The following is an 18,437-nucleotide window of genomic DNA, read 5'->3' on the forward strand; positions in this document are numbered from 1 at the left end:
AGAAAAATTGCATGCTCTATAATTAAAGAATGTTTATATAAATGGTAAATTATTCAGGTGAAATAATATTTGTCATTAAAAATGTGCTCATAAAAAAATGTGCTCATAAAGAGCAAATGAACAAATGAGAAAAGTCATATACTAAAAATCAAGAACAATCTAAGGGCTCAGAAATAAATCCATGCTTATGTGGTCAATTAATCTATGACAAAGGTGGTAAGAATATACAACGTGGAAAAGACAGTCTGTTCAATAAGTGGCTCTGGGAGAACTGGACAGCTACTTGCAAAAGAATAAAACTGGACCTCTTTCTTATACCATACACAAAATTAAACTCAGAATGAATTAAAGACCTAAAAAGTAAGACCTAGGGGTGCCTGGGTGACTCAGTCCATTAAGCGCCGGACTCTTGGTTTCCGCTCAGGTCATGATCTTGCAGTTCCTGAGATTGAGCCCTGCCTCAGGCTCTGTGTTAAGAGGACAGCCGGAGCCTGGTTGGGATTTTCCCTCTCCCTCTCCCTCATTCTCTGCCCTTCACCCACTCGTTCTCCCTCTTTCTCTCAAAATAAATAAACTTAAAAAACAAACAAAAAAAAAAGAATCATCAATCACCATATTGTGCACCTGAAACTAATATAACACTTTATATCAATAATACTTAAAGAGTAAAATAAAAATAAAAATAAAAATACATAAAAATTGAAGAACAAACTAAGGGTACAACACATTACATAAATATGTTCAACCTGATGTAAAAGGTATATTTTTAAAGTATAGAAGGAAATATATAAAAATATAAACAATATTTGGTTCTAGACAGTGGAATTAAAATGTCTTTCCAATTTCTTTTTAATTTGGATATAAAATGACCACAGTGTCCACAAATCATATGGTCGTAATGCTCTGTTTGCCATATTTCCAAAACGGCTTTTATAAAATAGTATTTCCTTCCACATGGAAGAGTGTTTCTCAGAGTGCGTTCCCTGTTAACAGTAGGCAAATCATAGGGCTGTTAGGAGAGTTCCAGGGTCTCAGGCTCCGGTGAAACCACAAAACCATGTCCTCCTTGCAGAAAATCACAATGCTAATCAGCATAAGAAAGATACTGAGAAGTCTCCTCTTGGAAAAAAACAAAACCTATTCAATTATGGTTTCTCAGCACGGCTCAAACTAATTTGACTATAAAATTTCAGATAACACCTCTTAAGAAAATGTGGAAGTGCTTTCAATGAGATCCACTTTAGGAAATATTGACAAAGAATTCTGATCGTGATTGAAGTGCCCAAGAGATTTAAATAATTATGAGTTACCATGTGTTTTAGTTATCACGTGTCAAGGAAGTTAGTTGAATGAAAGTTAAATTTTTGACCTATTCATAAGCGATAATTTTATCATATGTCTTTCTAAGTACATCTCAGCCTAAGTAATTAGATATCAGATACTGAGATCACTAACACTCATTACATTACAATCAGGTTATACCTAGATTGCGTAGGTGTGGTTAGGTAAAGGCAAATAGAGAAAGTGAGAAAGAAAACAGAATTGTTAGAGTAGCAGATGACATCCTAAATGCTCGTCTTTATTCTGCAGCTGCCTCTTGGCTTGCTTTGCAAAGCAGAGATGAGTCCTCATTTGTTCACCTGGAAGTTGATATATTAACTATGAAACCTGCTTTTTACAGTTCCTCTTGAATTTCCTTGCCTGGTATTGAGAGCTGAGGGGAGCTGAAAATGAATTGTCCTCATAAGCTGTACCATTTTGTTCTGAGAAATGTTGTCAGCCCAAAAATATTTCCTCTTGGAAAAAAAAATTATCCCAAGGCCTTAGTCTTTACTTCATAATATACTGGAGGAACAGAAGAATGGACTTAGCTTTTGTGTGGTGAGTGTGAAATGAGTGAGCTGTGAGAAAGAAGCTGACTCCACACGTGTAACAGATAGGGTCATAGCTGCTACAGATCAAGAGATGTGCATTAGATGTAGAGAGTTCGATGTTGTATAGAACACAGAGATTTCAGCCATAACTAGTAGGATGAAGCACAGTCTAAGTGCCAGAGTTTCTATCTATAGCAAGAAGAATTTTCTAATTTGTAGGGCGTCCTATAGCCCAAGTTCCACTTTCATAGTCTTCTCAGGAGACTCTCTGGCCAGTCCAGGCTTGGGTCTGAAACAGTGGACCAAGAACACTCATACTAGTCTGCAGGACAGGTTGCTTAGGTGGCTTCAATACTGGTTAGCAGGTTGGCAGCTTTCCAGCATCTAAATGAACCCACTATCAGTTTGCTTCAAGCCTCAACCCCAGCTTTTGAGGTCTTTTACTGTTTGCAGTTTTGATATTCTGCCTCTCTTCTGTTTTGCTAATGTTGTTATTTTACCCCCGTTCATGTCAAGTCTATCTTTTGAAGTTGGGAATCAACACAGACCACCTTTCCTTCCCTCAGTTGGTTCCATGGCACCAAGGTCAGTACCGTTGGTGCCTGCTAAGTGCTGTTTGCCCCTCTGCCTGTGAGTATTGTGAATATTTGCCTCCTTCAAGAGGCCATAGCACATCAGTTTAGAAGTTCTGTAGGAACCCAACTCCAGGGATAAGATTCTTGGTTAAACTCACTATTCAGTGATTTTCTATAAAAATATAAAGCGTTACTGGGACACCTGGATGGCTCAGTTGGTTAAGCGTCCAACTTTGACTCAGGTCATGATCTCACGATTCATGGGTTTGAGCCGTGCATCAGGCTCTGTGCTGACAGCTCAGAGCCTGGATCCTGCTTCAGATTCTATCTCCCTCTCTCTCTGCCCCTCACCCACTCGCACTCTCTGTCTCTCTGTGTCTTTCTCTCTCTCAAGAATAAACATTAAAATTTTTTTAAATATAAAGCATTACTAATGAAGTGAAAATATTCCAAACCCAATGCACAAAATGTTGGGGAAATATAAAGAACTTTACAAAGAGTTGAAACAACGTCCCAATGGCAGCCTTCCCAATTACATTCACAAAGGTAACAAAGCAGAGCAGTGATAGCTTGGACTCTGAATTCAGTTCCTCCTCTTACAAGATGTAGGACTTTGGACTAGATTTAACATTGCTGGGTCTTACTTTTCTCATCTCTAAAGTAGGATCTTTTTGTGAGAATGAAATGAGTTAACACTTGAAATACTGTTAGTGCCCTGTCTTGTATTTCATTCACACCAGATACATGCTACCTGTGGAAGACAGTGAATTCCAAGTAGAGCAGAACTCATTGCACATCTTCAGTTCTATTATTATTTCACTTGGATAATCTGGCGGTCTGTTTGTATCAACTGATAGGTAAACACCAATAACTGTGTTGGAGTACCAGCAGACTTAGATCTGATTTTGCTGCAACATTTACTTCACAGTTACAGCAGACTGTTGGTAAAGAGTAACACAGTTATAAAACATTAGTCTGTTTTTTTTTTCCTCCATAATCACTTCAAACTTGAAGTAATAATTGCCTAATGCCTAATATCCTGAGTAAATTGAAAGCAATGTATCAAAGAGGCCTTTATACCAATTCTTGGAACTCTCTACCAGTTTCTATATTAGAAAATGTGTCTCCCTTCACTCTTACTATAACTTGAATCCACATCATGCACAGTAACAGTTAAGTATACACAGAACACAACCTTGTTAGCACACCATTGAAGAAGTAAGGTAAGGTCAGGGATCAAGATTTAGACAAGATCAAGCAACTTAATTTTGAAAAATTGTATGACATTTTACCCTTATATCCTCAGTACAACACAAATAAATAATGAATGTTTAAGCCAAACTCATGCTCCATGATATGCAGGAAGCATCCAGAGCTTTTCGATTCACCTTTAAAATCACTGGAGCCTCCATGTTGATAAAGCCCTATAGCTACAAACACAGATTTCTGAAAGAGCCCCTATGCTTTGCTGAAGCTTGGTTCTACCTTTCTTCTATGCCTTTTGGACTAAAAGTCTTCCTTAGGTTCTGCTTGCTGGTAACAGGCTTTTATCTATTTATTTTAAATTCATTTAGGGGCGCCTGGGTGGCTCAGTCGATTGAGCATCCGACTTCAGCTCAGGTCATGATCTCGCAGCTCGTGAGTTCAAGCCCCGCGTCGGGCTCTGTGCTGACAGCTCAGAGTCTGGAGCCTGTTTCAGATTCTGTGTCCCCCTCTCTCTCTGTCCCAACCCACTCGCATTCTGTCTCTGTCTCTCTCAAAAATAAAAATAAACATTAAAAAAATTTAAATTCATTTAAAGGGATTAAGATTTGGAAAATATTTTCTCTATACACAGAAGGTTATTTAAATATACACCTGGCTATTTAAATAACAAGACATATTCTTTCAGATAAGGTTTGCTAGTGCTTTTCATTTTACTTGGTACTGGAATTTTTGTGTGGATTTTTTTCAAAGTATGTGATATTGAGCAAAAAAATCCTGGCATAAGAATCAGGGATTCTGGGCCTAGATCTTGTTCCTCTTGCCTCGTGATCTTGGCAGTAAAAGAGGCACAGTCTTTCGCACAGTGCCTGGCCCAATAGTAGGTAATCAGCTTATATTTGTCAAATGGCTGAATGAATGACCTGTCAGAATTCAGGTTTCCAGAGATGTTATATACTGTGGAATCACATCTACTTCCTCAAGTGCCATACGCTGCAGCGATCCAGATAAAACTACGTATTGTACACAAAAATGCTTTCAAGAGGGAGAAACCATTATTGTTCCTGTTATTAAAAGTTGCACTGTTTTTCTAGTTTTCAGAAGTGGGTTTCCAAGCTAAAAAGTGGTAGCCAGACACATCATGGTTCCAGTACTGATTCTACCATTTACCAGTTGGGTGACCTCTGATGAAGTCTCAACTTTCACATCAACAAAATAGGAATAGAAAAATATTTATGCATATGATTGAGATGCAAATTAATTAACATAATGCATGCCAATCACTCAGTCCAGTTTCTGGCATAGTAATTATATATTTATTGCTGTTTTTGTTGCTTTAATTACTACTGCTAAAACTATACTATAACTTAAAACTATATATACGTGACAATGTCATATACTTTAAATGTATCACATACATACACACCAGAATGATAGTGGTTTGCTTAATTCCAATAAATTCTTCCTCAAAGTGAAAGGTAATGGTAGGATGGTAAATGTTTTGACATGGCAGTAGGGAAGAGAAAAATCTTACATGTTGATTTGAATAGGTCAATATATATAGTTAGAACCTTTATTTTAAGAACTTTACTCATCATAATTAAAAAGTTAACAAAGACCATCTTTCAGCAAGCTATCAAATAACAAAAAAAATTCATATTTTTCCACTCAATGTATTATATAAAATATCAAAAGCCAATGTGATGACTTTATAATATGGATATTATAAACACGTATGCCTTTTGTTTGACTTTTCAGATCAAACTCATAAGTTTCCATCCTGCTTCAAAATATCACAGAACTCAATTCAAGAAAAGTAATAAAAAGAAGTGACTGTCGTCTGAAAAAAAATAAACAGCCCAAACAAATAGTTTAGGAATGTCAAAATACTTAAAGCTAAATGGTATTAAATAGAAATAAAATGATAATAATGCAAATAGTAATGCGAACAGCTACGAATCAAAAAAACATACATTCAAACGTGATTTGAGTTACATACAATACAAAAAGTTCCTGGATTAAGTAATTATTTGAACAGAATGGCTTTTCTGTTTAGAGTTGAGGAGTTTATTCACCAAGATTTTCATCATAGATCAACTTTTTAAAACATTAAAACTAAAAAAAACAGGTTGACTTATGAAAATAAGCATTAAAACCCTTCAAGATTTTTCTCCCCTTCTTTCAAAGGGCCTTTTAGAGAGTGCCCATGTCTTCCCAACCAAATATTTTCTAATTGTTTATTATTACTTTGGCCTGCAATCAGCTTCCTCTTCCCCATAACAAACAAGGAAAGAGAATAGGTAATATTTGGAACTAAACTAAAACCATGGGTTCATTCTAAGGATCTGGCCAAAGGTATCATGAAAAGCACTTTTCGGTAGCACATCACAGAAAATGTTGCCTCTGGGTCCTCAAAGGGAAACCCCACAGTTACCTTTTGGCTCTCTCAGGGACTCACCTTTTTTTTTTTTTTTTTTTTTTCAAGACAACCTGATGAGGGAAGAATACAGTCTGTCAACAGTCAACTGAGAGACAGGGTCCCTGGGGCACCTGATGGCTCAGTCAGTTAAGGATCCAACTCCATGAGATCGAGTCCAGGTCTAATGATTCATGAGACCCAGCCCAAGTCAGGCTCCACATTGGCAGTGCAGAGCCTGCTTGGGATTCTCTCTCTCCCTCTCTCTCTACCCCTCCCCCACTCATGCTCTGTCTCTCTCGGTCTCAAAAATAACTAAACATTAAAAATTTTTTTTTTAAAGAACACCATAGACTCTAGTAGAAGTAGTTGTAGTAGGAGTGGGGACTGTTAACTGAGTACTTTTTTCATGTAGTCTTAAAGGCCTCCAACCTTACTTTATTATGTACAATTCTGTATTAGGATCTCCACTTGACAGATGAGGAAACAGTTTTAGTAAAATGAAATAGTTTGCTCAAGGACGTGGAACTGTATGCAAAGATGGGTTTCAAACCAGTCTGACTCCAAAGCCCCTACCTACATTTACACTATTCTGAGAGAGATCAAGAACTAAGTAATCCCTCTTCCCACTGAGCAAAGAAAGCATCTACAAAACATTAACCATAAAGGCTATTTAATGGCTGACCTTCATTCTTCCTGACTAAATAAGTCCTCAATGCCTGCATCAAGGTTATTTGTAGAGGAGCTTATACAATTTCCAAGCTGAACCCTCTCTTCCTCTGCTTTTGATAATTACAGACATAAAATCAGGTTAAAATTACCATCCTTAGCAGCTTTGAAGGGGAACATAGGCTATACTGGAAAGGAGTTGTCTACTCTGTGCTTGTCTGTGATTAAAGGGCAGGGGGATGTTCTGGGCCTCCAGGCTCAGCAGTTGGTTATTTATGAGAATGAAATAGCAGAAATACCTGCTCCTCCAGTAAATGTTGCCTCTGTGAGTCACAAGAACACTGCCAGAAGAGAGTGAAGGTAGTAACTAAGAACAACAATCATCCCAATTTCCCTCATCCCAACATTATTGCTGCCTGAAACATTAACACGAAGGGTATCGGGTGATTCCACTCAGAACTCACAATGCCTTAGCACACAGTCATGGGTCACTTCAGGAAGAATGACAAAGGATCGAGAACAAACAGATGGAAAGACTGAGAAAATATATCGCTCTTCATATTTGCTCGGCAATTGCTCTGCATATTTGCATGTAGTCTAATGCTCTCCGCACTAAGCTTTCTGATTGGCAACTGCAGTCCACTGTTCGTTTTGTGATCTAAAAGTGCTACGTCTCCTTGGACTTTTGATTTTTCTTTTTCATTCACTTTGCTCTGAAATCATCTTGATAGATCACATGAAATTACTGACCCATATACAATTTAAAAAATTTTTTAGCATGCCATGCCCATTTTTCCACCTCACCAACTTGTGGAGTTAATAACGTCCATGCTAAATCATGATTATCTCTTGCATTTTATAATAAATTAGTAGGATGAAGGTTAACGCATGTGTGTGTATATAGACACACACAGATATATATCTATATGTGTATATAGATATATAATTATCTTGCGTTGAAATTGATGTGATTCTGTAACTTATAGTAATGAAACACTTAATATTCATTTATCTATTTGTGCCAAATATCTTCAGTGTCTGCCTCGAGGTCCACTCTCCATATCTCTCTACTCTGCTCTCTGCACCAGGAGGCTGACTTTCATGAGCTCCACCAGTAGCCTCCACGGCCCTGTGGCTTTCAGTGAGGATTGGCCAAAGGAAACATGGCCGAGAAGTGTGGTCTGGGTATTTATTCCTGGGTCTCCCTCCCTGCTGAGTCTTTAGGGGTTGGCTACATGGCATCTCTCACAAAGGCTACAGTTCCTGTCAGGATACCGTCCCCCTAAAGTTCTCCTCTGAGTTTTCTGGTAACTGTTTCTGCTCCCTGCCCAGAAGTAGTGAAGGAAGGCTCCCTTGCTGTTCCAGGTGCCGCATTTATCCCGTTTTGCCAGAAATCTCTGCCCACAACTCAATAAATATTACAACATTAGGTAAACTCTCCTAGATGATATGATTCAGTTTGCTCATGCTGGCTCTTTTTTTTTTTTTTTTTTTTTTCCTGGGACCCTGATACACCCTGGGGATAAAAAGGGATGAATAGGACATGATTCCTGCTGTCACAACATGTAATCTTCTCTGGCATGTGACCTGTGCAGTTGCACAGACTCCCCACTCAGAAGGACCTCCTACTTGAGCTTATACTCTGCTTCCCCTATGTTGGAGTTCTTGATCATTTTGGAACACTGAGGCCCCACACTTTTATTTTGCAGTGGGCTCCATAAGCTGTTTAGCCACTCCTGCAGATGTAGTGCAGACACTGGATACAAATGCAACTCTAGTAACAATAAGAGCTATTTCTTGAGGTCTCACTATGTTCCAAATGCTATTCTTAACATTATATGCCTATTACCTCATTTAATCCTCTCCACACACAATGAGGAAGGTGGCATTATTATTGGTACTTTTTAGATAAGGAACTAGGGGCACAGAGAGAATTTAAGTAACTTGCCCAAGGTCACAGTGCTACAAAGTATGGAATATGGGATTCTAATCCAGGTATTCTGGCTTCTTCTATGCTATTCTGCTCCTGTGATGGAAACACAGAAAGGAATATAATCAGGTTTAGTCTGTAATTAAACCTTAAAGGCATGTGTCCAGTAATATGCCATGGACTTAAGACTCTAGCAATAACTATGGCTCCTACATAGGAAGACTAATCACAAAGTTACCATAGGGACAGAAAAACTATGCCTCACAAATAAAATTGAATTTCTCATATCATACAGCATAAGAATAGCTGAAGGGGCTTGTAAATGCTAATAAATCTTTTGGTTTTGACAGGTCTCTTGGTTCTGAATAAAATTGAAATGAGATCTACATCTGGTTATCTTGACTTTCTCAAACTATATTCTTTATTCCCTAACACCTCCGGGATAGCCGATAAACAACAAGAACAATAAAAATTGTTATTTACTTCCAGAAAGAAGTTAAATAAACACAATATCTAAGGGATAATTTAATTAGATTCCTTTATTTCTACAATACAGAGTTGTTTCTTCTAATGCAAGCACCAACACTCTACTGCTTATAAAAAAATAAATAAAAATATAATAAAGGCCACATCCTTATGAAGACAGGGGTCTTCACTGTCTTAGAACTTAGCACATATCCCAGTTTAGTTTCTATACCAATCACATTACGTAAAATCACACGTCTTGGTTTTTAAGTTGTATGTGATGTTTACATAACTCACTGCCTTCCTCTCTTTGGTTATGGAGCGTTGTTATTTTCCTTTCTCCCCCAAACCTCTAAAGATCCTTCGTGCTAATCAGAAATGTCTCTTAAGCATTACACACTTTAATAGATTTTGTTTCTACTTTCTTGGGTGATAATTTTATGCCCTCGTTTAGACAAGACTCACGCAAATCAGGGGTTACTACTTGATTACGTGGATTCTCGGATTCTCGTAAATATCTCTGAGAAAGGCAGGTAAATACCCGGAGTATTATTTTTATCTTCTGTCATCACTTTAAGATCGGCAACTGGATCTTACACATCCCAATCGGATATCAAAATCACAACAGACTCCCTTTTCCCCCCAAATAAATGAGCCACTTGTCAGGGCTGACTAGTGCATTTTAAAGGATATCTCAGCCAAGGGTATTATTTTAAGAGATGAGCAAATGGGGAAACCCCACAGCCCAGCCAATAAAATATGAAGTGAAGGTGCAAAGAAGCACTCATAAATACGACTTCGAACAAGGGATGCATTGTTTGGCTCCAACCCTTTCAGTGGCTCCTCTGATCTCAGCCCCTCTCTGTGCGTCAGGGAAGCCCCTTCCTTTAACCTGTGGTTTTTTCAAGCTGAGCCACTGCATTATTTATGACTGTAAATGTGAGTAGCCTGTCTGTACGCTCCTTGTACACACACACACACAGCCCCCCTCCCTTTTCCCCACTTCGGTATTTTAGTGTGGAAAGATGAAAGGGTTTCCCGCTGGAGCCGATGTGGTTGGGGATGTTGAATTAGCTGCTGTGTCAGTATGAGGTAGACTGAGGATTTCCCAACACATCCTCCACCTGCACGACCCAAAGACCAGCCTCTAGTGACTCATTTCATTCATTCTTTCTTTTAAGGGCTTGTTAAAAAATTACTGTATTTCTTTCTCTGTTTCATCCTCATTATTCTCTCCTCTTGATCTTTTTATCCTCCCTCATCCTCTTTCTCAATTAAAAAAAAAAAGGAAATACTCTCTTCACAGATGGGACACGAGTGTTAAAAATAATGTAAGCTAAGGAGTTTTATAAAGTAACAGAGAATTACATTTTCTATCAGTATTATTTTTGTTCATTTTTTTTACTTTCCCTTAAATGTCCCCTTTTAAATTTTAATTATGCTATAAAGTAGGGAAGGCAAAAACAATTAAATTCTGTCAATGGGATCCTCCAGGAGAGGTGAGGAGGCAAAGAAGAATAGGGTGGTGAAGAAACAATTACAGGGGATGGCCACAGCCAGAGAAGTCCTGATGCCCTGGGGAGCTTTTCTCCTGATGAGTTGAGGCCACAGTTGGCACATCATAACCTTTTCCTTCTCAACACCAGAGAAACAGGAGACTGTCCCTAAATGATCAAGCTGTAACTAATTGATTTTCAGCTAATCTAAGCCTCCAGCTATGAAGAAACAAGGACCAAAGGCAGACCTCGGGAAGGGGTGGGGGCGTAGGGAGGGGGTGCCAAGAAAGCCTGGAGGTAGAGAGACCAGAGAACTAAAGAGCAAACAGGAAAGGCCAAATAATGTGAGGGGAGGGGGTGAAGAGAGAGGGAGGCAATATTGAAAAAATGGAAGAATAAAAGGGGGAGCTGGAGGTGGTGGGTGAGACCTTCCCAAGCCCTTTGGGTTCATGTATCATACCATCTCATTTCCAGCTGTTACTTCTTATTCAACTTTTAAATCGGGCTATTTGTGAAGGACCATTAAGATGAGAAAAAGCTGTTAATTAAACCATATGATTACACCTATCTCTTCGGCCAGGCCCATCATTTGACAATGAACAAGAATCCCTTGGGTCACATTTATGGATGCCAAAGGTTGTTGAAGAATAGAGCAAGGAGATTTCCACCCTCAGCAACTTCTTTTCTCTTCAAAAGTTAAAGGTGTTCAAGAATTACTGTTTTACCCGTTGTTAGTATCTGTTATTCCAGGTATAACCCATGAATATGTACTATAATGGTTTTAGATCATCTTTCTTCCTTTCCCGTCACCCCCCCCCCCAAAAAATCTTGTGTTTATGGGTATGTTTATGTTACACAAGTGTTAATAACCCTGTTGGAGAGACTACATAGATAGGCATCTTTAGGTAGATCTGTGCATAAATTCCTCTCCACTGGGCACTTGAGTCAGCCAAAAGCAACAATAAATATCAATGATGTCTTTCAAACCTGTCAACCGAGAACATAAGCATTTTTTCTTCCAGTACTAGGTCCGTTTAATGATTTGGGGAAGTAAAGGGAGAAGGGTTTAATTTAAAGTTCTAAAAGTATTTTTTTTTCTGCATCGTATCATAACATGCTAAATATGTTATAAAATTTAAAAAAATCAAGTATCATATTTATGTGCTTTCATGCTTTTGAATTAATATATGTTCTTGAAATATACCTAAAGTTTTTGACTCCAATCCAACCGATGAGAAATCATTAAAAAACTCCAAATTCTTCTTTATCGGAGAAGTACACGTAGACAGGGAATAATACAGAAGTAAATTTCCCTTGTTTATTGCTTTTTGTAATTTCCTTCAAAACATCTACAATAAGACATCATTTTAATTGTACCCTTGCCAAATTTCCAAATAAAATTGCATTCTAAATTTAAAGATCTTAGAAATGCACTATGTGTTTGTTTATCTTAATGTAAACAGAAGATATAATTAAAAATTATAAGCAAGTTACCTAACCTTCCCTTTTATTGGCATAGATATCTGATATATAAACTATCCTTAACATTTTTGAAAGAGAGATGGTTAAAAAAGAAAAGTTTTATCAGAAAGATATTTTTGTTCTTAACAAAATAACATGGTGTTGACTAAGTAAAGATGCCTGTGATAGTCACCAGTTTCAGGGACAAAGCAGAAGAAGAGTAAACCTATAAAATCTGGACAGTAGGAGACTGACAAAAGTTGGCCTAAAATAGTGAATCCAATACAGTGAGAAGTTTCTCTTCACACAGCAATTAATATTTATCTCTTCAAAGTGAGCAAATCACTAAAACAACATAAGGGTCAAAATAATGTGTTTGTGTTCCTATTTACATGTTTACATTGACCTTAAGGCAATTTTTTCACATTTTATTTTTATCTTATAGGAAGTTTTAATCTATTTTTCACTTAGGAACAAACAAATTTAATCTTATCTGAAATTTTAAAAAATGGTTCATTGGTTAAATATGATACAGAGTTTAAATTCATTTTAATTGTTCTTGAGCAAAACTAACGTTAGAAAAAATGTCTTCCTGAATGACAAGATAATTGTAGAAAATCCATTACTTGACTTGAAAATGACACACAAGCATTAATAAAAAGCATACTGCTACATCCTTTTAATGTAATTCACCTTATTATGGGGACTGTCAACAGATTCTTTTCACATATTTAAACATCCAAGTGACTTCCTCAATACAAATCCCTTGCCTATTGCTAATTTAGTAATTTGCCTTTAGCCCCCACGATACACATATCTTTTAAGACACATAAATAAATAAATAAATAAATAAATAAATAAATAAATAAATAAATAAAATCCCCCTGAGTCTTCTAAGAACATGATAAAAGTGGCAGATACTATTTGTTAATGAACGTTACATTAAGAACCACTGAAATTCTTAATGCAGTTAATCATATTACACTTTTACCTCTTCTAAGTATGCTTTGAGCTATTTCAGTATGGAAGAAATACAGAAGTTAAAGCGTTTTACTAGGTAGTGATTGGTTATAAGCTTTGGATATGTTAGAAAGCATGGTCTAAGGATAAAATAAAATTATGGTTCAATTTTCCTCAGAGACTACGAAGAAATAGTATCAGAGTCAATTTGTCAGTAATTTCACGTGAGACATTTAGTTTGGAATTATTAAATAAAAAAACCAATATGGTTTATGATTGAAGATAAATCACTACTCAGCAGTTGAAGCATGATAAAAATAAATATTTCCTGAAGGTTTTATCTGATATTATTCCTCCAGAGTAAAATGAATAATTGTGTTTCACGATATAGTTAACAAGCTGCTTTGTTGTTATATCCAAACAATACAACCAAAATTTCATTGATTTTAAAAAATGTAAGTATTCTTTAATGATAAAATGGTCCAAGAAGTCGCCGAATAAAACTGTTTATTATTGTTTTGGTCTTCTTATTCTGTGTAAATGTATAAAAAGTAATGGCACATTCATTCCAAAATCATGCTTAATTCTTTTCTGAAATATATTTATTTTGTGAATGATCAAAATATTTGATTGCAATAAAATATATTTTAGAACAGATTCATGACTGAGCTATTGTTTTTTAAAGTACATAACATATTCCTCCCTGTCAGATTTTACGTGACCTGAACTAATTTTTTCAATGATTTTATTTTATGAATATGTAAATCATGCTGGTCGAAATTTTTCTATTAAAATATTAAAACTCCTTTAAATTATTGACTAATGCTTTAGAAATTGCAACAAAGTAAAATATACCATGAGCCACAGTGCATTTACCACTTATACTAGGAAAAAGCAATCAAACTAATTTAGAATTAAGCCATATTTAATGGCTTGAAAGTTGCTAACGAAACCTGTTAATTATATGTAGAAGAAAAGGCCTCCAGGACACCTGATTAGGGCAACCAATGATGACTTACTAAAACTTCATAATGAGAGCTTTGTCTCTAGTAACACGAAACATGATTTATTAAGCACCTTATCCTTCATGGTAGAATTGCTAAGAGCAAATGAGCAGAGCATTTTAAGCAACATGTATTATAAAAACATTCATGTATTTAAATTTGTTGCTATCTGACTTTTCAAAGACTATTTTCTTTGAGATATATGAGGAAGGTTTTAATTAAGTATAACAAAACATGTCAATTTTCTGTCAAAGCAGACTGCAGTTTTCAAAGTTTTGAAAGTTTTTACATTAAAATGGTTCTAATTTTATCAAGTTGATTCAATTTGTTCATGAAATTGTATCTTTAAAAATAAATATATCCTATGATATTTTGAATGTCTGAAGATAGTAAATTTTCATCTTCAGACTCGAGTAAAACATTTTTTTTAATTAAAGCCCGTTTAAAATCACTTTGAAGTGTTAACCCTTTAATATTTTTGAGACATAAAATATTGGACACTAATTTACCATTTGATATGGTCACTATTTAAAAACTACCATGAAAGTACCAGCATTGGGAGAAATATAATTTAAAAAAGTATTCTCTAGTAATGTTGCTAATTAAAGAATTTTTCAATTCATTTTTCATCTTAAAGGAAAATTTTGCATAGGTAAAGACCACGTAGCATGTTTTATATTTCTCTTGCTTCTGGAAATAATCAAATGGGAAGGATATCATTTCATCATTAAGAAGTTAAGAAATGTTAGTTTGAAGCTTCTTTTCCAAAATATTTTTCATAGCATTTCAGAATCTCTCCCTGAAAATCTTTGATAGTAATCTCTTACAATAGTATTTGATCTTAGTTAATTGCATGTTAATATTTTCACAGTAGTTATCTCCCCCAAATGAGAGTTTTTAGGTGGCATACCTATGTACATTTATATGTTTGCTAAATTGCTAACAAAAAATGTTTTAGAGTGTCACTCTTACTTTTCAGTCTGTAAATGCTTGTTTCTTTTTTATTTGTATTAATACCTTTGTGCCCATACCATAGCTATCCTCATAAATTTTCCTTTTTTGTAGACTACTGCCTGTTTATTCATACATTAAAGCAAGGTTTAAATTTTAACAAGAGCTAAAAAGACCCAAGTCTGCCCAACCATAAGTGTTTAATTTTAGTTTTTCATATTTAAAAAATCATGTATATATAATATATACACATACATACGTGTGTGTGTGTGTGTGTGTGTGTGTGTGTGTGTGTATGACTTTGTTGCCTAAAGCAAAATCTTACATTGCTTCAGTGAGAGAAAGGAAACAGAAGCTGGAGGAGAGTTATAGAAAATGACTCTATATAAACATGACCACCTACCAGGCAGCTACTTTACTATTAGTAAAACTTCCACTTTGTAATAGCAGAGTTTAACAAATAAAAGAACAACATACCTAAATTGACAAAGCTCATGACCATGTCAGCATCATTCAGAAAGTTGGTATCATGTAGGCTGGCTAGAGGAGGGCTCTGGGTGGTCAGAGGAGTCGTTCGAGATAACTGTATGCGACGAGGGTACCCATTGGGAGAAGCTGGGTATCCTTTTCTTGCCCCTCTGGCCTCTCCTGCCAAGGATGCCCTCACTGAGTATTCGGATTCTTCAGGATTTTCTTCATTGGCCATAGCATTGTATAGGTCCAGCATAAAGAGAGGTGCAGAGGAAGCTTGTTTTCCAGGTGAAAATGGTCTGGGTCTATGAGGCAAACCCAAGATAGAGAGAATTTCCCTCTGTATTTCCCGTCTTTCGTGGTTCCGTAGTCTTCTATAAATAAAACTGGAGTGGACATGATTGTCTCCCAAACCTCCTTTTGCATAACCCACTAGAACCCAGCAGCTCCAGAGGAAACCCACAATACTCCTAAGTAGAAATACAGTCAGATGCATTTTTGTCCAAAAGCAAAAGTTGATATTTTTAGTCCTTCTTCTCCTCTTAAAAAAAAATGTAAAAGTTCCTAGGAGGTACGCTTTCCCAGTAGCTGAAAAAACAAATTTACCTATTCTTCATGACAGTGACATTTCTGAACATAACATCCTCACGGATTTTCCTGTCCTATTTTAAATATTTTGGAATATGTCAAGAGTAGTTATCTCTAAGAAAGCTGAAACTTGGATTTCTAATTATCCACAGTTGTTAAGAGTTTTTGCTGCATTGATGTAGCAGAAGACGGCTATTATTATTTGATCAGATGACCTATGCATTCCTATATAAATTTATGATAATCAGGCCTTTGGTATTTGGATTAACGCAAGTTGATCTTCTGATAAACTGTAGTTCCCAAAGTTATCTTCACTTGCTCTTGAGTTCTTCTCAACCCTTGAGCTCTTTCCAAGACAAATCCTGATTTCTGAATCACAGATCTATGCTGATCTGCACCTTGGTGTTGGAATATAGATTTGTCCGGCAGCTTGGTGATAACTTTAACATCTTTTGTGTCGTCTTAGTGTAAAGTAACACTCAAGGTTGTACTATTCAAGTAAATGTGTTTCCCTGAATTTACTTGAAAACCTTCCTGTAAGTCCATTCAATCCCTTTCTCCTTCTAACTGTTAATTCCACCTCCAGCAGGCACAAATATACCAGCCCTCTTCAAGGGAGATCTAAAGAGTAATGTAAGCACAACCCTGCTGGGAAAGAAGAGGCTTCTCATTGTAATTTGAAACTGGTAAAGCAAAAAGAACTTAACCCTTTTGCTACCAGAAAAGCCTTCATTTTCCCAATTTTATAGCCACGCATCTAACATAGCACAGTGATATGTGGGGCATTTAAGTTCTGGGGGTGGTGGGGGGGGAGCAAGTTTTCAAGCAGCAGGCTGAAATTCTTTGCCACCAATTTTATATAGTACTCTCTTAGATCTCTCTTTTCATAGTACACGTTTAATACACTTCTATATTAAGTCTCAGGTTGTGGCTAAATTAGCATACATCTCAGTTATATATTTGAGGCTATTTCTAGCCTTTATGAGTTATTGAAGTTTATGTCTTAAAAAATAAAAGGAAGAGTTGTAAATTGAGGTTATTTTGTTGTTTCTTAATGACAGCCAGATCTTTTTAGAATAAAATACAGTAGAGAATTAATCACCAGTAAATATATTCTAGCTCCCAAAGCAGTAGTTATAGTAATTCAATAATGGTGGGGAGATAGCCCAGCTCTAATGATTTTAAATATAAAAATTTTAAACAGAAAAATGTATTTATATTTCTCTTATTAAGTCAGTTACAGTTGACATACGAAGACCCTAGAATACAGTGTCATGATTCTTTTAAGTCATTTCAGTTGAAATGTAAACACACTTACAAATTAGATTTTTCCCATAAGTTATACTCAGTACTTTGGTTTGTTTTAACCCATGCAAATAAACACAAGTCAAATATTCCTTATGACTACATGCAGATTGAAATTTGCGTTTTCAAAATTTGATGGGCGTAATGGGGAAAGTGCACACCTTTCTAAACTACCATACTTAATCCAAGGAAATGAGCAAAGTATGTGTTTATCCTTAATGTTTAATGCCTTTAAAATTTGGAAGTCTACAATGTTTTTGTGCAGCTATAATTTTCCTTACAAGCTCTCACTTAACCTTAGGGCTCACAGTACTTTCATTGTCTGGTATATTATTCTGATACCAGTGTAGATTTATCGAGCAAATTCTAGAACTATTATGAAATTTTAATGTTTTTCTTTTACTCTACCTAGAGGCGCCTGGTTTCTTGTTTAATTTCTTTTTAAATATTTCCTCAGAGTGTCTAAAGCATAGTCATATTTTTCACAAGTCTTCAGTTTATTGGTGAAGGCAAGATACTGAAAGGACTTGCAGAATTTTATTGTATGCCTCATTTTTCTCACACAAACTCACTGCCCTGAACTTGATAATTCTGTTTAATATTTGCCCTGCTGAACTTTCTTTATTGACAGTCATGTAGGATGTACACACAGTAGCAGACCCAAGTACTGACATACGTGGAACACCTCTATAAAAGACACATCATATAAACAGGTTATAAGTCAGTGAAAGAATACTGTTTCAATAAGAAATGGATTAAACCACTCAAATTCTTGAAATTGTTTATTTCATATCCAAACCAAAGGAAGAATGTTTTGGTCATTGCTGTGGATTCAAATCAAGCACTTTGAGACCAAAAAACAAAACAAAACAAAAACAAACAAACAAAAAAATCTTTTTCTCTTCTTTTATAAAACCAATCCCAGATAAAGTCTACTATAGTTGTTGTCTACATTTTAAAATAAATTATCAAGTTCTGGATATGCTTCATGTCTCTAGAGTACAGCATAAAGTTATAAGTAAAAATTGGCCACACTAGAGGAAGAACAACTTTTATTATCTTCCACACG

General features: G+C 36.0%; 1 protein-coding gene across 1 annotated transcript in view; it reads right to left on the reverse strand.

The window, feature by feature from the left end:
• BMP5 (bone morphogenetic protein 5) overlaps positions 1–16,663 on the reverse strand; it is a 119,918-nt gene extending 103,255 nt beyond the window's left edge. The window contains exon 1 of the mRNA XM_030315736.1: positions 15,482–16,663. Coding sequence (XP_030171596.1) covers positions 15,482–15,971 — 490 coding nt within the window. The 5' untranslated portion in view covers positions 15,972–16,663. The remainder of the gene's footprint in view (positions 1–15,481) is intronic.
• Positions 16,664–18,437: the final 1,774 nt, after the last annotated feature.

Source organism: Lynx canadensis, chromosome B2, assembly GCF_007474595.2.
Source record: "Lynx canadensis isolate LIC74 chromosome B2, mLynCan4.pri.v2, whole genome shotgun sequence".
Taxonomy (NCBI): Eukaryota; Metazoa; Chordata; class Mammalia; order Carnivora; family Felidae; genus Lynx; species Lynx canadensis.